At 42.2% G+C, this 23,147-nt stretch overlaps 1 protein-coding gene across 8 annotated transcripts in view; it reads left to right on the forward strand.

The window, feature by feature from the left end:
- The window catches only part of IL1R1 (interleukin 1 receptor type 1), an 85,911-nt gene that overhangs the window by 17,095 nt on the left and 45,669 nt on the right, over positions 1 to 23,147 (forward strand). For 2 of the 8 annotated variants that reach the window (XM_053587343.1, XM_053587346.1), the window contains exon 1: positions 17,327 to 17,664. The exons of 3 other annotated variants lie outside the window; for them this stretch is intronic. Coding sequence is in view for 1 of the 5 variants with exons in the window: in XM_053587340.1 (XP_053443315.1) it covers positions 17,596 to 17,664 (69 nt within the window). In the remaining 4 variants the exon portion in view is untranslated. Of the gene's footprint in view, positions 1 to 16,905; positions 17,032 to 17,325; positions 17,665 to 23,147 lie in introns of those variants that run through there. 3 more of the 8 variants (XM_053587345.1, XM_053587340.1, XM_053587344.1) reach the window with 3 other exon arrangements.

Here is a 23,147-nt window from a genome sequence, read left to right on the forward strand (position 1 = left end):
TCTCTGCTGCTGGCTTTCTTTGCTTCCCTGATGTATGTGGGGGAAGCACAGCCACTCTGTATCTTGAAAGCACAGCCACTCTGTATCTTGAAGACAGAGTTCAAAATTAAATAATATTTTCTTTGTTTTTACTCCATCTACAGCACATAGGAGTTAGCTCTGTGTATTTCAGTTTCAATGTAAAATTCTTGGAAGAGAGAATGGGTATTCTCTAGCTTTGGGTCTAGTAAATACTCTTGGCCCCATCAGTCATGGCCAAAGGTGTCATATAAGCCCACACCTGTAGACTGGAGGTGGGGGTCAGGAAATTTTCTTACTTTCCTAAGAAAGAGAGGTGTGTTGAGTTGGTATCACTTGAATAGACAACAACTCAAAAACATCTATATAAATGGTGAGAGATTGTGTGCAGCATATTCACTGTTTCCTTAGGGACACATTATATTCCAATCCAACATGCATTGATTCCAAGGGTGAGATGATACAGTGCTGAGGTTTTATCAACCAAAGACACTTTGCTATAGATGCTGTCCTTATTATATGTGAATCTGTGTTTATATCTTAATGGAAAAATATTATGAAGTTCACTTTGAGAAGCAAGCTGAACTTTCTTACAAATACATTTAAACTTTTCTGGAATGAGGCATTTCGAGAGTTCCATGCTTAAAACAAATTTGAGTAAATCAAAGCAAAATTTACTGTAAATATTAATGGCAAATGAGAGAGCTAGAGGAAATAATTCTGAATTACAGCAACATAATACTTTCTATAACAAGAAAACATTGCAATTTAAAATAATGTACACCAACGGAATTCTAAGAAACCATGCCTCCTATGGGTCTTTCTTGGCTGATAGAGAACTAGGTATGAGACTTGGAAGAGATTGCGAGGGAGAGGGCAGATAGAAGGAAGAGAAAAAGAGGAGAAAGGAATGCAAAGGGGAAGAGAGAAGGTACTCAGATGCTACTACCTCCACCATTCTTGAGGCAGGGAAAAGTTAGGCAAGGGTGGTGTAGATAGCAGGTGGCCCCTCTTATGGATGTCCCAGCTGATGGTTAGCAAGCCTTCTTGGAGGCTCTACTTTGGCTTCTACACAGCTACTCACTGATTGTTTAGTAAGTGCTGTCTTCTTTATGCAGAACATCTTAGTAGGAACAACCACAGTAGAGGATTTACTCTTGCAATTCCCTTCATCACCTCTGCCTCAAGAATAATTCTGAGCTTGGATTTCGTCTGGCACAATGTCTCATGTTCTTCTTAGTCATAGCTCTTGATAACTTTGATAACCTCATTATTATTTCTTAGAGTGGCAGATTCCTGAAGAAGTGAAGAGTTTCTGGTGTGGGTTGAGAGTGTTCCCAGAGGGGTGCTTAGAAGGAAGGACATGCCCTGTGACTTACAGGCCAGACAAGGGTAATAACGGGGCATTTAAAAGGGAGAAAGAAGCACAGAATGTTAAGCCCTTCCAGCCCCATTGTGGTGTACTTACTGCTTAGGATGTCAGCTGACATGGTTGGATGGAGCTCATTCTTGTGGTCTTGGGTATAATATTTCACAGCAGGGCTTGCATTAATAAAAGCAAGATTTAGTAAGAAGGCTTTTGTTATCTGATCTTCAAAGGCAAAGCTGAGGAAAACTAAGAGGGACCATAATACCCAATCTCCTGGAGGCCCATTCATGACAAAAGACATGTCTTATGTTGCATGGGTTACAATAAGAAATGACATTCGAAATCGTTCTCCCTAGAAGACTTCGTGCTGAATAGGTATGAAGAATGAGCTATGCAGTCAAGGGTGTACAAGTAGACAATCAGGACAAATCAAAGAAATAGCATCTTCAACTACAACCAGCAGCTTTGCTTTGGGGGATGAACTAGAAGGTTTAGATCAGTGTTTACTAATTTCAACAGACCTTTTAGTGCTCTATTTTCTTAATAAATATTTTGTAATATTTCCTTTACTATATTAATGTGAAATTAATTGATAAGATAACTTACTTATGTATGATATTAAAAAATTTAGATATATTACCCTAACTGTAAAGAAGATATAGAAATTAAACCATATTTGTTTCATATATGCATGTGTAGACATGATCAGACTAGAAGAGCAAAGAAGCTCAGATGCAGCTGCATACGGAGAAGTCTGTAATGTGGCCATTGCAGAACCAATATCATGAGGGATGTTGTCATTGGTGATGTGACTTTTCCCTCTGTGTTGAAGAATCCTTTATAAATTTGTAAGAAAAAATCAAGTTAAACTTCCCCTCAATTTATATGGCAGCTGCATTTCTGGAAACTTCAGTACATATTAAACCTATACAAAAAAAATTACTTTTTGTGTATATGACAAATAGAGAAAGGCCCTAGACTCAGATTTGACCTACATTCAGATCTGGTGGGATATTTGAAAGTATTTTAAGGATAGGGAATAATTTGTTTGCTATGCTGTCATGGGCATTGCAGAACGTCCAGTAGCTCCAACTTCTCTCTACTAAATAAAGTACCCTCTCAAATAAAAATAATTGAAAATAGCCTCCCTGCCCCATGTAAAACTCCCTTAGGGCCTGTTTCACACCATGGAGAGGTATTGTCTCATAGTCACAGGATTAGAAAGGCCCTTCTGGATCTTCTAGGCTTATTGGTTACCAAGCATTGATGGGAAGAGCAGTTGGTAGCTTTCTAATCATGCAGATTCTTGGGCACTGTCTGTTGAGATTCTGCTCTGGTAGGGTTTTAGAATGCTGGGAGACCCTGTTGCACAGCCATGTGTGATCCAAGCTATTCTACTGTCTGATTCACCAGGTCTTGGGCCCTTGGCTGTCCAGCCTGGCTTTGAAGAATATTTGTTTCAGTGAATTGCATCAATAGTGCCAGTTCTCTTTCAAGCCCTTTAAACCAGAGGCCCACTGGTCATCCTAGAACGAGCCAGGACTCTGGGGTATGGCAGTCCAGGAGATGGCTGATTCATGATCCAGATTTTAGCATCCTCCATTCTCAGCTTTGCTCTCTGTCACGTTCAGGCCCTTCACTTTGTCAAAAGTGAGAAACACCTGGATCTAGGTCTCAAGGACTTTGAGTTCCCATTGGTTGAGTCAGTTCCCCACTTACCTTCAGAAGGACCAGGGACAGGTAAGTTGTCCTAAAATTAGACCCTGCATATACATGCACAGTACATGGTAGGAGGAAACAAAGATAGCTGAGAGAACTTTCACTGGTTGTGAAAAGAATTGCATGAGAAAATAGGAAATATTATTAAATGGTAGAGTTAGAGATGACTGAAAAGTACAAGAACGTTTTTAGTGGGCAGAGGTAAGCAACCCACTTATTTGTTCAATTAATGTATAAAATGCATCTTCCACATGCCAGACTTTATTCAAGACAATAATAATACAAAAGTGAATAAAGTAGACCCAAGTCCTACTCTCAGGGAGCTTATATTCTAGTGAGGATTGACAGTTAATAAGCAAGACCAAGAAGTAATATATACTTTATTATATATTAATTATACAGTAAGTTAGATAGTGACACATGCTAACAAGCATGAGTAGGGACTTTCAATAAGATAGTATGTGTATGTGTGTGTAAGCACATGTGTGTGCAGCATTTAATGATTTGGGAGGGAGGGAGGGAAATTTCTTTGGAAATTGTGATTAGGACTTTAGTGGTGGAGAAGGAAAAAGAAAGACATTTTGCAGTTATCAAGACAGGAAATGATTCAAGTTTGGTTAAAACGTTTTAACAATGAAAAAATAGAAACAGAATCACTTTGGCATGGTAGTAATTACATTTCCGAGTTTACGTAGGGAGTGTTGTGAAACTTCGTATTGCAAACTGACCTTTTGTTTAAGTCCTCCCTTATCTTTGAGTACTGTTTAGATTCCAATTCCTGATAGTTCTTCACAATATTGACCAAGTTTGCTGTCCTATCACACAGAGATCAAGTTATTTCACACATTTCACACTTGCTTACTTTAGACTTGAGTGTTTGTGCAGAAATGCCATGATTTTTAATTGTGGTTTGGGTTGGTGTTTTTAGAATGAGGAATTTATCTGCTGTGGTGACTGCTGTATACTTTTATAGTGAGAAATACACTCTTTACCAGAAAACTCCCTATTCCCAAATGACTTCACACTATGAGGTCATGACTAATAAAGCTCCGGTAATAGTTGTTTATTTGCATAGCATTATTAATCTAAAGTACTGTCAAGTACCCTAATCATCTCTAATTTCCTGGTATAACTGGGAAGTGTATTGTACCTATTTCTTAGGTTCAAAGAACCTGCAGATATAACTACCCAAATGTAACTAATGTATGGCAAGTAATGATCATCTCCACTATTGACTGTGACCCAACAAAGTTTAAATTCTTTCTAATTTATTCAGTCCTCACAACAACCCAATAATGTGGAGATTATTAAAAACACTATTTTAGTATTGAGGAAATGGAGACAGCAGAGAAGTGAAGTGACTTGCTCCATGCTGCACGGGGAGCACGTGGCAGAGCTGGGGGACATCTGGGGCCATCAGCCTCCATTGCTCATACTTGTAACCATCGTACTATATTTCCTCTAGTTCTACAAAGCAAAACTCAAGTTTCTACATATTTTAGGGTGATTTTTACATTGCATCAAATAATGACAGTGGTCAGTGCATAACAGTAAAAGGCAGCAGTGTGAAGGAGAAAGACCATCACCTTCGGAGAATGAGTTGACTCCCAAATCAGTTATTTGTCTCACTGAGTAGTCTTGAACAGGTTCTTTAACTTCTCTGGACTGTCCATTGCTATTTATAAAACAAGAGTAGTAACACCATTCACAGCGTTATCAGCCTTCACTGTGATGTCCTGTTAAAGCATCTAATTCACTGTCAGGCATCTTATAGGTGCTTGACACCTAGACATTTTTATTTCCACATAAAGAATCAATTACTGAGCATGGGTCAGATGGACAGTTAAGAAAGCTGTGGTGAAGCAAACTGGAAAGGCACTGGTAATTTTGTGTGCTTTTTGGGGAATTTAGGGTAAAATTTGTGCTACCTAAAAGATCAGGTAAAATCTCAGTGATGACAGAAGACAGTTCATTATGGATGACACTTACAAGGGCTACTGTGCTGTGAAATACCATTTTGAAGTTGGGCAACAGGTGAAGTAGCTGGTGTTGAGGGCAACCCTCTGCCTTCCTTAGTCTGCCCTTTGTCTTTGCTCCAAGGAATACACTTCTGTGAACTACACAGTGGTCTCTACAGGGCTGCAAAAACTTCTAGTAGAATAAAAGTCGTCAAACTTTCAGGCTAAGGATTCCTTTACGTTCTTAAAAATTACTGGGAACTTTAAAGAGCATTGTCTACGTGGTATTGATATTAATCATATTAGACATTAAAACCAATAAATTAGAAAGTAAATTTTTGCTGACCATTTAAAAATACCAATATGCTAGTTGTGTTATAAAAATTCTTTTATAAAAATAATATTTTTAATCATATCAATGTACACAGCTGTGATTTAATAAAATAAAAAAAAATAATATTTTTAAACAAACAAAGCCAAAAGAGTGGCTTTGTTTTGAATTGTTTACAGTGTTTGGGAAATCTTTTTAATGTTTAGCTCAACAGAAGACAGTTGAATTTTCATATCTGCTTCTACATTTAATCTTTGAAATATTACACCTCATGTAGCCACTGGAAAATCCCACTGTATGCATATGACCGGATGTGTATGAAAAAGACACGTACCATCTTTGAATTACTATGAAAGTAATTTTGACCTTGAGAACTCTTTGAAAGGCTCTCTCTTTGAGGCCTCTGAGAACCACTAACATAGAATATCATTTTCTCTTTACTAATGTTTTTGAATTTTCTCAAAATTTCCTCTCAGCTTCCCCTTCCTAATGCCTGTGTTTAATCAATCACAATTGCTAATGAGACTTCTTTCAAAATTCTTGGGTTTGGCAACCCAGGAGACAATAACTTGGGTTCTTTGGACTTCAGATGTCTCCCCACCTCCCTCCTTTCTTCTTTCCTTTCCTTATAACTATTCTTCCTTTCCATGCCCACTGGTGCAACCTGGGAGGGTTTCCCATCTGAGCTGGTGCCTCATATCTGTCAGTCTACCTCTAAAACCTGACAACTGCCAGGATGTTCTTTACCTTACATCATTCACAATTCACCTCTTTCATCAAAAGTCTGGGTCTTAGCTACATTTATTAATTCTGGATTATGTCTTATAAGCAATTCAAAAAAGTTTTCAAACAAGGTTGAAAAGATTTTTTGGCATGTGTAAAGAATCTTAGGCATCTTCACTAATAAACTTTGGAAATTATGTTAGCAGAATTCTGCTGCCAGACAAGATTGAGTGATAAGCCCTATATTTACTTTCTCACCAGAATCAGCTAAATAACTAGACAAAATGCATAAAAGCAGGGTTTTTAAAATCCTGGACATAAGCCATTGAAGGATAGTGTTTCCTCTCTGAGAGGCAGGAAATAAATGTGGTAAGCCCTGTGATTGTTCCTGCTTACTGATATGACAGAGTATTCAGGCCAGGACACAGCAAATGGTGACCCAGGCATAGCTCAGCAAACTTTCTGACTTGATGAGATAGAGCTGAAAGCCAACAGAGACCAGGAAGCCACTGTTCTTAGGAAAGAAGACAGCTATAGAGAGAGAGAATTTCAGAGATCTTCAGAGGCTCCCACTTAGGAATTCAGCAGAGTACTCATCAGTGCATTCATGTGAGAAAACTATCCAAGCTCAGAGAGACCAGAAAGAGAGCCATTCTAAAGGAATAAATGAAATAGTGAAAAAGACCAGGAATAATTTCTCCTCCTGCCAGTAGAAAATTTCATAATTAGTGGGAATTTGGAAGAGAATTCAGAAAGATCAAGCTTCAGTACTGGGACAAAATGAGCCCTACTCTAAATGTGTGGGGGTTTTTGTGTGTGTGTATGTGTGTGTGTTTTGTGGTTTTTGGCCGGGGCTGGGTTTGAACCTGCCACCTCCAGCATATGGGGCTGGTGCCCTACCCTTTGAGCCACAGGCTCCACCCTCTAAATGTTAATTGGGATCCTGCCTACCATGCCTTAAGAACAAAGATCCAAAAGAATTCAACTGTTTCTAAGAACTCAAATACATCCTCAAACACAAAAATGTTTAGCATCAAAGAAGTTAAAATCCACAATGTTTAGCATCCAGCCAAAAAGTATTAGGTATACAAAGGAGGATGAAAATAATGAAGAGAACAATCAATCAGAACAAATCAAGAGCATATACGGATATTAGAATTAGCAGACAAGGACATTGAAACAGATACTGTATTTCATTTCAAACTGTGTTTCTTATGCTGAAAACGGCAAGTGGAGAAATAGAAGATGTAACAACACATCTGCATCTAACATCTAAAGATGAAAACTACAATGTCTGAGATGAAAAATGTAATGGATGGGATTAACAAAATATTAGATACTATAAAAGAATAAATCATTAAATCCAAAGACATAACAATAGAAACTATCAAATGAAACACAGAGGAAAACAAAGAATGGAGAATCACTGAACTGTGGGACAATTTCAAGTAGCTAAATACATGCATAACTGAAGTCTCCTAAAGAAAGGAAAGGGCAAAGAAAAAATTATTTGAAGAAATAATAGTCAGAGCTTTCCAAATTGAATGAAAATTATAAACCTATAGATTGAAGTAAGTTCAATGAGTCCCAAGAAACATGGAGAAATATACACCAAGTTTCATCATGATTACACATGTTTAAAACCAGTGAGAAAGAAAAAATCTTCAAAGGAGCCTGAGGGGAAAAAATACACTTACAGAGAAACAAAGATGACAAGGATTATTCAGTTTTTCACAGAAACAATGGAAGTTGGAAGCTTTTAGAGTATTATCTCTAATACACTAAAAACATGTCCACCAATAATTCTATATACAGTGACAATACATTTCAAAAACAAAGGCAAAATAAAATCATTTCAAACATATGAAAGCCAAATTTATCACCAGCAGATCTGCAGTACAAAAAATAAGAGTGAATCTTTTGGACAGCAGGGAAATGACACTAGGTGGAGATTAGGATCTGTCCAAAGGAATAAAGAGCACCAGAAATGACAGAGTATTATTTCAATTTCTTTTTAAAATGGCTGTTTAAACTAACATAATAATAAGGTAGTGTGAGGTTTATAATGTATGTAAAAGTAAAATGCATGAAAAAAATAGCACAAACGTCAGACAAAGAGAAATGGAATTGTAGCATTGTAAGGTTCTTAGATGCAGAGTGATCTAATATCACTTAAGAAGAAAATTTTAATACTAAATGCTTATTTAAAAAAGAAGAAAATTGTCAAATTGATGACGCTAGCCTCCACCTTAAGTACTTAGAAAAACAGTAACATATTATACCCCAAAGAAGCAAAAGATAATAAATAATAAAGATCAAAGAAGAAAGCAACTAAACAGGAATCAAAAATAAAATAGGGAAAACATCCATGCTGTCAGAGCTGATTGTTTAAGAATGTAGGTAAAATTAATAAACCTCTAGCCAGGACAGATCAGGGATGAAAGTGAGAAGACAGAAATATCCAAAGCAGAAATTAGGTGATATCACTACCTTACACTACAAATACTAAAAGGATAAAGAGGATATTAAGAACCAAATAAAACATAAAATATTGACACTTAGGTGAAATGGAAAAATCCTTTGAAGGAAGGACATAGCTACTATGTCATTCTTCATTCAAGAAGAGATAGATGACTTGAATAGCTTTTTATCTATGAAAAGAATTGAATTTGTAGTTAAAAACCTTCCAACAAAGAAAACTCTGGGTCTAAATAACTTCTCTGGTGAGGTGAATTCTACGTAAGGGGGATACAATATAAATCCTACCCAAACTGTTGCAGAAAATTGAAGAAGAGTAAATGCTTCTCAACTCATGGGTTCTTCCCAACTCTGTGAGGCTAGAATTACCCAGATACTGAAACCAGGCAGGGCATTACAAGAAAAGTGCAAACCAATATTTCTCATGAACATAGATATAAAAATTCTAGATAGCGGGCGCCTGTAGTCCCAGCTACTTGGGAGGCTGAGGCAAGAGAATCGCTTAAGCCCAGGAGTTGGAGGTTGCTGTAAGCTGTGTGAGGCCACGGCACTCTACCGAGGGCCATAAAGTGAGACTCTGTCTCCACAAAAAAAAAAATTCTAAATAAAATACTAGTAAATCAAATCTAATAATAAATAAAAAGGCAAATACATCATGATCAAGTAGGCATTAGTCCAAGAATGCAAGATTAACTTAGCATTGGAAAAACAGTAATTGTCACTCACCATATTAAGAAAAACTAAAAAAAAAAAATCCATATGATCACCTCAATAGATGCATGAAAAGCATCTGACAAAATCCAACTTCTATTCCTGATTAAAACTCTCAGAAAATTAGGAATAGAAGGAAACTTCCTCAACCTGAGAGGGGCATCTGTGAAATACCTACAGGTAACATCATACTTAATGAAAGCTTTTCCCCTAAGATCAGAACCAAAGTAAGACTGGTCACTTTCCCCACTTATATTCAACATTGTACTAAAGGATCTAGCTGGTGCAAAAAAAGTCAAGAAAAAGAAACAAAAGTCATATTTATTGGAAAAGAAATGGTTTTTATTTGCAGCCAACATCATGGTCTATGTAGAAATTCACATGGAATCTATAAAAAAGCTACCAGGACTATAATAATAAGTGAGTTTTGTGGGTTAGAAGATGAAAAGAATATACAAGAACAGGTATATACCTATGTATTAATCATGAACATTCAGGAATCAAAATTTAAAAAATAATATCCTTTACAATAGCATCAATGATATGAAAAATTTAGGGATAAATCTGACAAAAGATATGCAAGATCTGCGTATGAGGTGGAGATAATGGCAGAGACTCTTCTGCCCTTCAGCCCACAGCGTGCCTGGTGCTGTTCTTGTTGGTGTTCTTTGCCTCCTTCCCTCCCTGGCTTAAGCTGCTCTTTTGTGCAGTCTGTTCCAGGGTCTTTCCTAAATTGCTGGCTTTTACTGGTTCTTCCAGGGACCTGCATCACTACTTCCACACACACAACAGAGAAAACAGAAAAAGCCCTCAAAGCCTTCTTAATCACCATTTGTTTCCTGAGATTTTTTTTTTTCCTTTTCCTGGGCATAGGGAAAAAAAAACCCTCTCATCTTAGTAAACGTGTGGTTTTATTTCATATCCAAACTTTTACATGCTGGAACCTGTTCTCCACTCTCTCAGAAAACCTAGGTTGTGGGTGCATACCTCTTCTCTGTGGGCATTCTCTTTCTTAGAGAGTATTTCTCTGCATCGTTATTTTTTGTGCCCAGATTTAGTTGGGAAATTGCAGTTACTGGATAAGCACATTGTTAATATATGAAAGGGAGAGGGCAAAGCACCACAAATGATATATTTTTTTAGAGAATAAACACAAAGGAATGACAAAATTGTAGAACATAGTGAGGTTTTATAATCTCATTTGCTAATGTACTTACGTGTTAAGTCTTTTAAATCAAAAGGTAATAATCTATTGTTGATTTAATAATGCTGTGACTGGGGACCAGTGCTGCCTCTGTGGGACAGCAGAACTTTGGGGTAACACCTATGATAAAAAAAATTTTTCGGTACCCTCCTTTTTAGCCAGTTTGTTGACTACTTCTGACATTCTGGGTGTTAATCTGATTGTATATGAATGTTTAAGATGGCAGATGGAGAGATTCCCCAACCTTGAAGAATTCGTGGGTTCCTATCTCTGAAGATTTAACATTTATTTTTTTACTGGACAAACAACAATATGGACATGAAGCCATCTGTTTACAATGTAAAGTAATTTCAAAAATATACAAATCGCGTACCTAAAATATAGTGGGAACACAGGATCAAATAGGATTCAGCTGAGCAATGAAAAACAGACTAAATGATCACCTGGTTGATCCAAAGGAGAGAGGAAAACTGAAAGGAAGATTCTTGTACAGCATAGATTTCAAACAAGCAGATTGTCCATTTTGGATGAAGACTAGCTTTCTAGAAAAGGACCTTTGTTCCAGAGTTCCCGATTGTCTAGACTTTAAGCTGCAGTGTCCAACAGAATATTTTGTAGTGATGGAATGTCCTGTGTCTGTTCTGCCCTATATGGTAGCCACTAGTGGTATGTGGGTATTGAGGTCTTGAAATGTGGCTAGTGCTATGAAGGAACTAAATTTTAAATAATTTAAATAGCCACATGTTTCTAGAGGTTACATGTGTAGGACAGCAGAAATCTAGAAGAACAAGAGATGGAATCCTTGTCGCCATCTCACTGAGAAGCATGCCTAAATCGTACTCAGGGGGCCATCTGCTCAAAGTGTGGTTCAGTCTGGGTACTGTCTTTTATGCCATTTCTGGTGAATTGAGATCACACGTTTCTACTGTTGTTACTTTCAGGAGGCCTCAAGTCCCAGTGGCTTTGGCTTCCTCCAAGGACAGTCTGAGCTTATCTTCTAGATCATATTTTAAACTCATCAGCTGGTCTAACTATCCCAGAGTAGGAACAGTTCAGCACTTGTCATGCAGGTTTTTAAAACTGTGGTTTACTTATGAGAGTGCAAAAGGTAGAGAAGGAATCAGTGGTACTATAGCATCTTCTCCCAATCTTTGGCCCCAAGGAAGAAACCTTTGCCAGCTCCCCCATTCTCTCTTGGGAAAGTCCTGGATCACAATCATTAGTGTTGGACAGCAGTGCACTTGCTATTGAGCTGTTGCCAAACTGTTCTGAAGAAAGCAGGAGAAATAGTTGGGTGTTCACATAACCTTTGGACATTAGAGAAATGATTGAACAAATATGGTACTCCTGAGTCTGACCAGATTTTTCCTCTTATACTGTTTGTTTTTTTTTTCTTTCTCTTATACTGTTAATAGAAGTAGTAGCCTGCTTGTCACTCCTCCAAGTACCTAGGATAGTGGAGACAATTCTCATGGGTTGCACTATTTCTTAGAAAACCACTGAATAACAACCCTAGAAACCCAGTCACTCCAGCAGTTAGCATTTACTTCAAAGCACATAGTTTTAGCCACTTCTTATACTCAAAATAGTATAGCCAAACCTAAACCTATTTGCAGCTCTCATTTTTCCTTTGTTTTCTGGTAAGACTGTCTTAATAATAACTGAATCAGTGTTCAGAGGTAATACTGGAGCAGGGAGGTTAGGTGTTGTTTTAATTCTGAGATACCTTGCATGCTAGGCTGCTTTATATGGTGCAAGATAAGGCAAGGAGAAACATGACACATCTTGAGTAAGCCATCATTTTAATTATCTATTATTGTGCTACAGCCTACCCTAAAACTCTGTGACTTAAAACAACAATGTATTATTATCACCTATGATTTTGTGGGTTGATGGGGAAATGCTAGGTGGTTCTCAGGTGGGGCTTCTCTTGTGGATGTAGTCAGATAGCCATTGAGCAGAGTTGACTGGCCTGACATTCAATATGGTGCATTTCTATGGCTGGAGTTGACTCTGGCTGACAGCTGGGGCTATGGACTGGTGTGCCTGTGTGTGGCTCCCCTGTGGCTTGGCTTTCTAACAGTAAGGTGGTCTCAGGACGGTAATGCTTCTTACCTGGCATCTCTAGAATCCAGGAGTGAGTGTTCCAAGAGTCCCAGGAAGAATAGCAAAGATTTTTTATGATTGAGCCCATAAGTCCCAGGAAGTCAATTCTACTACATTCTATTGTTTGAAATCGGCAGAGCAGGTCACTGAAGCCAGCCCAGGTTAAAGGGAAGGGAAATTAGACTTCATCCTCTAAATTAGATAACGATCAAAGAATTGTCAGCCATCTTTAGTTTATTACAATGATCATATTAAAAGAAAATTACTTAAAGAAAATAAATGGTCAGTTACATTCAGAAAGGGTTAAAGAGTTGAATGTCTCCAACATGAAAGTCCAGAGACTTGCAGAGACTTTCAGAGAACCAAAGAATGGTGGGACCATGGAGAATTATGAGGGAAAGAGTATTTCTTTTAAAATCAAGATTTGGGCTTCACTCTTGTTACATGTCTGGCATATGGAGGAGCACAGAGGTTCCAATAGGCACTTCTTAGATGATGTGAAGAAGCTGGGATGGGCTGCCTTTGAGACAATGATAGTTTAATTCTTGGTGCTTTAAGTTTCACACATTAAAGGGGCCATCAAACAGAAGCCAGCCTGCTTGCATAAGAGAAGACAGAGGCCACCAATCTGGTTGTGTTAGGTGCAAGCAGTACCTGGAAGTTATCAATTCTATCAGCCTCTGGAGCTTGCTATGTTATTTCTGGGAAAAACCAGGTACAAAAAGCACTTTCGGTCATTTACCTTCATTGAGCAAGAGTCAAGCTGCAAATAGAACAAAAAGTTGGCCCATCTGCCCATCACGTCCATCTTTTCTTCCTCCTGTAATAAAGATTAAGGAATGGTTCATTGCCTGTGACTGTCTTAGGGTCTATGTTACATTTTCTCACCACGTCTTATCTCCAGTTCACATGTAGCTTTCTTCCTGGTAAAGGTCTTGCAAAACCAGAGGAAACTGAGTAGAAAGATGATGGGGAAGGTGGAGCCAACTGAAAGTGAAGAGCTGTAGAGAAAGGAGGAGGTGAAAGACGTAGATAGGAGAGTGGTTATTTGGAGGTCAGTAGGTGGAAAATGTGTGTGAGAGCAGCCAACAACCCGGCCATAGAAGGAAGTCCATCTAGGACAGTGGTTTCAGGTCTACGTTATGGTTCTGTGAGAGATTACTGGCAGCAGCATGAAGAACAAAAATAGGTATGCCAAATTAAGATCACAGAGGTCCTGTGTGCAAAAATGTAATTTTCTTTATTTCTCTACAATTACAATTCACTTGCGAGTTCCTCATTTCCATCTAATGACAGAAAAAAACTCACTAATTTAAATTCGTTTTCTATCTACCGGCTTAAGACTGGGTCTTCCTGGGGGCAAGGGCGCCATCTAGTCAGAATTCTTTGCCCTCCAAACTCTGCTTTTATTTCCTCTAGAGAGTCATTGGAGTTCTTAGGGGTGGTGGGAGTGATGGGGATGGAAATGATGAAGAGTTGTTCTGGTGTCCAAGAGGGGTTCTGGTTCATAGATCATCCTCTATTCTTACAGACTTCAGCTGAGATCAGGTTCGTCCTGCCAACCATGAGTCCAAGGGCTCTTATAGGTGTTGGTTGTCTCAGCCTCATCACAGCTGCCATTCAGGGATTGGAGACTTCTTTACCTGAACTCATATAAGTGCACCTGGTGCGCTAGACTTTATGAATCAGCCTGTCCCAAGACTTAGGCAGTTCTCATGCCAGGGCTGCACTGTGTCTCAGGCTAAGCTGCATTCCAGGCTTTATTATGACCCTGGTGGTATCCTGGGGCATACGATGGGAAGTTAAGTGAAGTTTCTCACTTCCAGGATTCTCTATCAATTTCCACCCTCAGGAGGAAGATAGTGTTTCTATGGTAGTGCTAGAGAATGGGGGCTTGGGCCACCTCTTAGAAACATTTTCAGGATTCAATAAATGTCAGCTACCTCTTTCTATTCTCCCCTTTGCACCTGCCGGTCCATTCTGCTTCTGTGACTGGGAACACATAGCTTTACATCACCATACATTCTTCTGTACTCAATGATTTATGATATAAAATATATGGCCTAGGTTCTCCAATAAGGGTTCAAGGGCATAAGCATAAAATCCTCTTTTCAAGCCTAGTGTTAATGTTTATAATGGGCAATCTTTCAAAATGTTGTCCTGCCACCTGGGCCATGGGAAGTGTTTTTTTTTTTAATTTTTTTGTAGACACAGAGTCTCACTTTATTGCCCTTGATAGAGTGCTCAGGCATCACACAGCTCACAGCAACCTCCAACTCCTGAGCTTAGGAGATTCTCTTGCCTCAGCCTCCCAGTAGCTGGGACTACAGGTACCCCTCACAATGCCCGGATATTTTTTTTTTGTTGTTGTTGTTGCACTTTGGCCAGGGTTGGGTTTGAACCCGCCACCCTCAGTATACAGGGCTGGCGCCCTACCCACTCAGCCACAGGCGCTGCCTGGAAATGTTTTATTTTTTAAGCATCAGCTCACACCATATTGATCAATGTGATTTTGTTTCATGTGCATCATTAGAGACTCTTCCAAAAGAGCATCACAGGAACTGGTTGGCTTAACAGGTGGATGACAGATTGGAAATCTTCAGGCGACAAGGTCACCCATAAGGAATGTGGCTTGGGGGTGGATAACAAAGAGCTAGGTCTTGTGGATGATAAACACTTCTGAGGTTGGAGGGAGATACTCCAGATGCTAAAGGTCCTATTTCTATTCCTGGTAAGCTTCTGTCTGGATGTGAACCACTGGATGGGATGATTAATCCTAAAGAACATCCAGTGTCTGTGATGTGCCTTATGCTGAAGCATATGGATGCGCTCAGAGCGTTGGTGTGGTGCTGAGGCCAGAGGAGAGAGCAAAACAGGGATGACGTCTCCACCTGATGGAGTCTCCAAGTGGGGGGGGGGGCGGATGAGGCGAGGTGGGTGGATACACAAGTTAGCCAAGGAAAGGAAATAAAGGAAAGGGGGGAGTCAGTAACAGTGGTCGGCATGGCTGAGAAAGGAAGTGACTTCAAGGTCCCAGATAAAACAGTGGCTATATCTACGTGATTACAGAAATCAATTTCACTTTTTAAAAACTTTAATTACGTACATGGCAGGACAAGTTTATGGTCATCCTCATAGGGCTTCCAGGCTGGCTCTACAGCACCAAGTTAGGCTCACTTGCTGGAGCTGTCACTAACTGCCGCTTGAACACAGTGTTGAAGTGGCTTTTTGTGGAGGATTCAGAGGACTGGTGTCGCTGTGGGAGCTTCGAGGAACAGTTGTGCACAGCCCTGGCTGCATGTTGGAATCACCTGGGAGCTTTCAAAATACTGAAGTATGTTTGGGCCTCAGCCCCAGAGATCTGACATGTCTGATTTGAACGTGGGATTGTTGCAACTCTGAGTGGAATCAAGGCTGTGGACATCACTGCTCTGTAAGGAACACTGAGAGATGGGACAGTTGATGAATTTTCATAATTCTGAATCACTGGCCTCAGATTTAAGCCTGCTCTTCTAAGAAAAAGGAACCATTCAAACTTCTGGAAAAAAAAAAAAAAACGAGAAATTGTCATCATGCCACACCACAAGGTAGCTCTTAGGGCTGATGAGTTATTGTTGCTCATTCTTTTAAGTGCTTCCCAATCCCAGAATTATCGGGGGTAGCAGAGGCTCCAATTATCCCAATTCTTAGATTTCTGAAGGGACATATCAGGAAGGGGTGGTGTGTCCTGGAAGAAGGAAACAGTCATCATTTACTAATCTCTCCTTGGAAGACCATCCATTAAGACTTCCAGTCCCAGGCAGAGTGCAAGGAAAGAGCAGGCATGAAACTCCCAGGCTGCTGGGAGACCCCTGTGCAGCTTCTCCCTCTGTGGAGGTCTAGGTGTGACCTTGCCAGGTGCTTGCTGTATGACCTTGGCCTTTTTTGCATTTCCCTGGGTGTGAAGTCTCATTTGCAAAGTGAGCTAGTGGGAGAAGGGGGCTTTCAGTTTAAAAGCGTAACCCAAGGTCTCTCCCCAGGTGAAATCTGCTGTCAAGGTTGTTCCATATGTAAACTGATTTTTCATCTAGGTGCCTAACAATAACAATAAACCCAGGAGACCATGATTGTGCAGTATCAGCTCTGTGCCTGGCACTATTTCGTATGTATTAGCTTATTTAATGTCCTCAAACTGTGAAATGGGTGCTGTTTTGTTTCCTTTTCACTGAAGAGGAAAGGGAGGTACAAAGAAGGTTAGTCCAAGTTCACAAAGCCAGCCACAGAGGAGCCTGCCTGGCGCTCCTGGCTCCAGAGGCCACTCTGGACTCTAAAGGATTAGCTTTGCTTCTTGATTTGATGCCTTGCAGGTCGCCAGCTCAATTTGCTGGTCGCCACCCAGCTCGGTGGGGTGACAGAGGCAGGTCGCCATGGCTAGGTGAGTTGTCCCAACTAATTTTGGTGGGTCCACCGTCGCTGTCCTTCGAGGAGCTGGGCCGTGGTCTGGGGGCGCTGGCAGCCCTCCAGTTCTCTAGAACTGGCGGGACCTCCGGCGGCATCCGGAGGGGGCTGTCCAGCCTCTCCTGCTCCTCTGGGCGGGGAGCGGGGGGCACCGGGTCAGCCCTCTCGACTCCTGGAGCGGCCTGCCGCCGCCCTCGTCCGGCCCCTCAGAGCCGTCTCCGCCCGCTGCCCGCCCCCGCGGTGGCTGGGCTGCAGCCGGAGCCGCGCCCCGCAGATCCCGGCCGCGAGGGCGGGCACAGCTCGTGCCCGGCGCCCGAAGCCCACTCGGAGCGCGCGGCGCCGGCCGGGAGGAGCCGGAGCGCGGCCGGGCCGGGCATTGGGGGCGCAGGCCTGCCCCGCGCGCCCCCGGGGAGCGGCAGGAATGTGACCATCATCGTGCGTCCGCGCCCCGGAGCATTCCTCTCTGGGCTCCGGGACGAGCCGGGTCCCTTTACGCGCTACCGGGCTCGTCCAGGTAGGAGAGAGCAGGGGCGTCCCCGGGATGAGCTGTGGGAGGGCGGCCTGTGGCTTTGACACTTTCGCGGTCTGGCTGCCGGCTCTGCAGTACGCGGTAAGTTCCTTCCTAAATTACACTTGGTTGCCAGTTTGTTGTGTAATCAGGTGGTGGCGATTAAGTCAGTGTACGTGTGTTCCCTGTGTGAAGCAGTAGTAAAGGTTGTTTAGATCTTTGGGGGTAACTGCCAGTCATTCCGGAGGGTGGTTCTAGGTAGGCATGCGTTTCCCTGTGTGAATTGTTTCCAGGCGTTTTAATCCGGGCGAGTTCAACTGGTTCAGGAGTGTTGTTGGTCTTAGGGGTTAGGCTCAAAGAGTCAATCTCACTAAGGGGAGACGAGACGAGGCCTTAAAGGCACCAGGGAGGATGCCATGTTGTCCCTTCTGATCAAGGATGATGTTGAGCGGTATAGCTACCAGCAAGTAGGGAGAAGACACTCCTTATTTCCAGCAAGTGTGCCAGCCCTTTACAGTTTATAAGGTTCTTAACATGCACTGCTCTTTTATCTTCCCAGCAGTCTTGAGAGGAAGGTGTTGTCATCACACTAGTTTTACAGCAGAGGAAACACAGGCTTAGACAGGTGACTAACTTGTTGGAGGACTGGCACCCAGGAGGAGAGCTAGACCTCTGGATCCAAACCCCTGTGTCTTCTACTTTCCTTCCTGATGGCTTCCAACAGTCCCTGCCTATGGGGACTCTTTGCCGCAGGGAGGAAAGCTCAGGAGGGTGTTCAGAGGTGATTCCTACATAGTGTTTCCTGGGGGCAAGGGACACTCCTCAGATAAGCACATTCCATGGTTTTAGCTCCTCATCCTAGGAATTGAGACAAGGGACACCATGACCTTGGACCACTGATGTCACAGAGGAAAGGTGGACTCTCAGCCCTGGCTGTCACTGCAATGGGATGTCTGGGGTCACCCTAGCTCAGTGCTGAGCTTCTGGAAGGTGAACGGACAAAATGGGGACGCTGGGGCTCTAGATGGGCTATGGAAAGCCAGCAGTGGTGTTGGGGACGTTCTCTGGCCCTTTCCCCACCCAGTTTACTAACAGTTATTGACATTATTTCCCTCCTAATTTGTAATTTAAGATCCTATTCAGTATTTCATTTATTATCCTGCATTAGCTTTTGTGCTACACAAAAAGGGTGAGTGGAGCCTTGATTTATTTTCAGTCCCCTTTGGCTAGCTGCCTCTCTGCTGCCGGTGAAGCATCGCCAGGCCCTGTTCGCCCACGTGTGGCTTCTATGCCATCCAAGAACAGATGTTGGATGAGAATTCTCACTTGACCTTAGCAGGGCAAGGTTTGATCCTGACCAACTCTGCCCCACTCATCTCTCATTTCTAGCAGGCTGTGGTGCTCCCTCTATGTCATATCGTGGCATCGTAATTTTCTGTATGGGTCTGAAACATGTAACAATTGTTGAGTAAATTCTTCACCAATGGTGAAATACTGCTTAATATTAGACTCACATATTTCTTAAACAAATGTTTACTGAATGTCCTCTCTCTGCCGGGTACTGTGGGGATAGAGCAATGAATAAAACAAATGAAGTTCTCTGTCCTCTCACTCAAGTCACAAGACATGGCAGTCTCTCTTCCTAAGGCAGTCTGTCTTTGGAGTCTGGCCCTTTGAGCAGGATGTGGGCAACTTGCTGCCCAACAGACACCACTCAGTGAAGTGGAGGAGATGATGGGCACAGATGAAGCTCTCTGGTTCCCTGGAAAAAAGCAGAGCTGCTAAGATGCAAGGAGTGGCTTTACCACGCACATAAACCAGGGCAGATGGGAACCTGTGGCTGGATGTACCAGTGTGAGGCGGGTGCCCACCTGTAGGCAAAGATGTTGTGGTGGGAGTGTCTCATGAATCAGAGGTGCAAAGCTGATCAATTGTGGTGAAACTACCCTAGCATAGGAGTGGGGAGGTGCCGAGATCCTCACATGCTTGTGCTACACAATAGATCCACCATGACCTTACCACTTTCATGGCCCACACTGGTACCCATCTGTTGCTTGGCTTGTGTGGGTGCTTGGCTTGTGTGATGGTCTCCTCCACCTTGGTAGGTAGGCTGCTAGTGCAGGACGAGGGTCTGCACTGTTACCTGCTATTCTCTCCTCTGTCAAAATGAGTCTAGAAATGTATAAAATGTAGATAGACCAGGCATCCTCAAACTGCGGCCTGCGGGCCACATGAAGCGGTGTGAATTGTATTTGTTCCCATTTTGTTTTTTACTTCAAAATAAGATATGTGCAGTGTGCATAGGAATTTGTTCATAGTTTTGTTTTTTTTTTTAAACTATAGTCCGGCCCTCCAATGGTCTGAGGGACAGTGAACTGGCCCCCTGTTAAAAAGTTTGAGGACGCCTGATGTAGACCTTGGTGGCCTAAATGCTTGTGAAGTGGCCCAGGCAGGGCTGCAGAGGCTTAGGTGAGCCCAGTGTGCCAGCCCTGCCAGCACCTTAGCACTGCCTGAGGCATTCTGAGGAATGCTGAGACTGGACACAGAGCAAACAAACTAGCATCTCTGAGGGTGTGCCAGGCACTGGTATTTTTAACCCCCCCACCTCCAGGTGATTCTAATATGTAGTGAAGATTGACAATGCAAACACAGTGGGAGGCAGGAAAGCGGGCAGAGCACATTCACCCGTGTCTTTAAGATGAAAGCAAAGTTCTCGGGAGAAAAAGCATTCTTGGGACAAAGAGAAGTGGGGACGTTCTCATGAAGGTCCCCATGAAACAGATGGGAAGAGCAAGTTTTAGGCTGTCTTTCGAAATGACTCAATCTGTCCATGCAGTTTGGCAACCATATATTGGGGTAGTAACTGAGAGGTGTAGCCATGCTGGTATGCACATTTAGTGAGATCTTATAGACCCCTGAGATCTTATGGACCCCTGAAAATACAGCCAATGACTTCTGACCAAGAGTTAAATAAAAAGTTAAATGCTATCATTTTCCATCTCATCAAAACCTAACACTTCCTTCTTTATGCAAATATTCTTAAACACTCCCTTTATATGTCTGAAACAAAATATAACAAAACTTATCTAGAGCGTAATTTTAAAATATCAATATAATAACTATATGTAAAGAAGAGATAAAAGCAATTTGTATTTAAATGATGTGTTTTGGTGTATAGCTGCTTAGGGCTGAGCTGAACTCGACCCTGGAGAGGTCGCTCGGTGGTTTTTGTAGACTAGCTGCAGAGTAGCTGTGGTGGGACAGCTCCAAGTGCAGCCTGGAGCCACCATCCAAATCCACTAAAGGATGGACGACTCTTGGCCAAGGCCTATGTGGTAGTTAAAGGCCATTTTTCTCTTAATTTTCACAGTAGTTGCATTCCTAAAAAATTCTATGTGTATAAAAATTATGACAACAGTAAGTATTTTACATAAATATGAACTGGAGTTGGGAGCTAGGTTCCAAATAGTATACATATGTTTCTGTACATTTCCTGGCATGAATTGGGATACCTTGAGGTGACATGGGTCAAGGGATGAGGGATGAGTGTCTACTAAGCAGAATTTCCTAGTGTTGTCCCAGCTGTGTAGCATCCCTGGCTTTCAAGACTGAATGTGCAGTCATCACCCAAAGTGCACCTGATTTCTGAAATGCTTCCCTGGGGGGCCACACCCATCCCTTTGAGAGCCACTGCTTTTCCTACCCTGCTGTGGTGCATACGCACACATTAGTACTAATGTGGGCTTTGAAGGAAGTCTAAGCTAGCCACCTAGAGCGCACTGAAGGGTTGTGCCAAAGGATTGTAGAGGCGGGAGAGAAATCAGAATGTTGGTGCTGTGTGACTACTAAAAGCCACAAGGGAGCTTTGGAGGGTGACAGCAGTGGTCTCTGTCCTGATGGAGTAGTCCTGGTGCATACAGTTGTCACAGTTTATGGAACTGTGTACACTTAAGGTTCGTGTATTTCACTGTGTGCATATTTTAGTATGATAAAAAATTATAGAAGTGCAAACAATGTAGAATTTCTGGTATGGAACGCCTCGTTCTCTGAAACTCTCCCATTAGATTCCAACTTGAGAAACAGCTGCTCTTGCCAGATTGAGAGGGATAGTCTCTCAGACTCAGCTCTTAGACATGTCCTTTGGAGCCGCTGGCATGTGCCCAGAGAGGAGGTAGGTTGGAGGTCTAGGAGAGGCCAGAAATTTCAAGGCAGGGCATTTAGGAAGGGGACAAAGGACAGGACACGAAGCCCATCCTGTCTCTGGGTTCTGGTTCCTGTGGTCTGGTGAACCCCAGGAGGTGTGATGTTTCATGAGCTAAAGAACCTCCTTTAGCCCTTTCTTTTTCCAAGGTCTCATCCATAGTTACTTTTATGTTATGGCCAAATGAATTGGAACCTAATTCTCTAATTTCTCCATTGCATCAGATTGATACATATGCACACATTGATAGATGATTGGGATGAGAGGTTGTATTAAAAGACGCTGTATTTGTGTCTCTGAGGTACTCCCTGGGAAGGGAGGAGAGTGTATTAATATGAGATGGAAATGTAAAAAGCATAGGTGGGATTTTCTTATAAGTTTCATGTTGAGGCTTGACTACTTCAGGCCCCTGGAAGACGGAGACATCACCTACTGAGTATATAACATCGACTCTCTCTTCCTGGGTTTCTGCAGAAATCTGGTCCTGTACCTTCGAAGGTTCTGCTCTGCAGCTTGGCCAGCCACATTTCTCAGCTTGACAAGGATGTGTAGGGCCCAGAGGATGTGCACACTTGGGATCTGTGCCTACCAGAGACCCCTGGAATTCCCTTCTCAAACACCCTGTCTCTTCCCTGGTTCATCCCTCTACTAGTAGTGTGCTCATTTGCCCGCCTGCTTTGGGGACTGGCCAGCTCTGTATGGAGGTGGATGGACTTGGATGTGTGAACTGGGGTGTCTACCTGCCACACATTCTGGTCCCTTTTCAAAATGGGAGAGAGCAGCTTTGGGGAAGGCTGCAGAGAGAGGCTTGGAGGTGAACATAGCTAGACCCAACACAAGTCACATGGTGAGACTGCTCCATGCAGGTCCCAGGGCGGGGACAGTGTAGCCTGTGTTTGGATGGACCCTGGGCACCAGGTGTCAGGATGAGCTTCCCCCAGTGCTGGGCACCTCTACTGCTACTTTCCGCAGAAATGGACCCGCAGGATGTTCTGACAGTTGTTTGGGTGTATCTTTTGCATGCCACCATGCCTGCACCTGGTCCTGGAAGGGAGCATTCACAATGTTGGGGAATTCCTCACATTCACAAAGTTGTGGGAATTTCCTCAAGAATAATAAAATGTTTAGTAGGTGTGATGTGTCTCCAAAGTAGGAAAAATGCTTCCTCCCCCTACACTGGTCCTTAGGCCTTGAGGAAAGCATCTGGGTCCTGGTGACAGCCTGTCTCTCCCTAGCTGTCATTTCTCCTATATTTCTCTGGATATGGAATTTCCTGTCAAAGGACAGGAAGGTACCATTCGATGAAGTCAGCCCTTTCTGGAACGGGAGATTTTGTTGTGGGCCAATATGCGTATTGTTAATTCTTATATTTAATTGCTACTTC

The sequence above is a fragment of the Nycticebus coucang genome, chromosome 4 (genome assembly GCF_027406575.1).
Source record: "Nycticebus coucang isolate mNycCou1 chromosome 4, mNycCou1.pri, whole genome shotgun sequence".
Classification (NCBI taxonomy): Eukaryota; Metazoa; Chordata; class Mammalia; order Primates; family Lorisidae; genus Nycticebus; species Nycticebus coucang.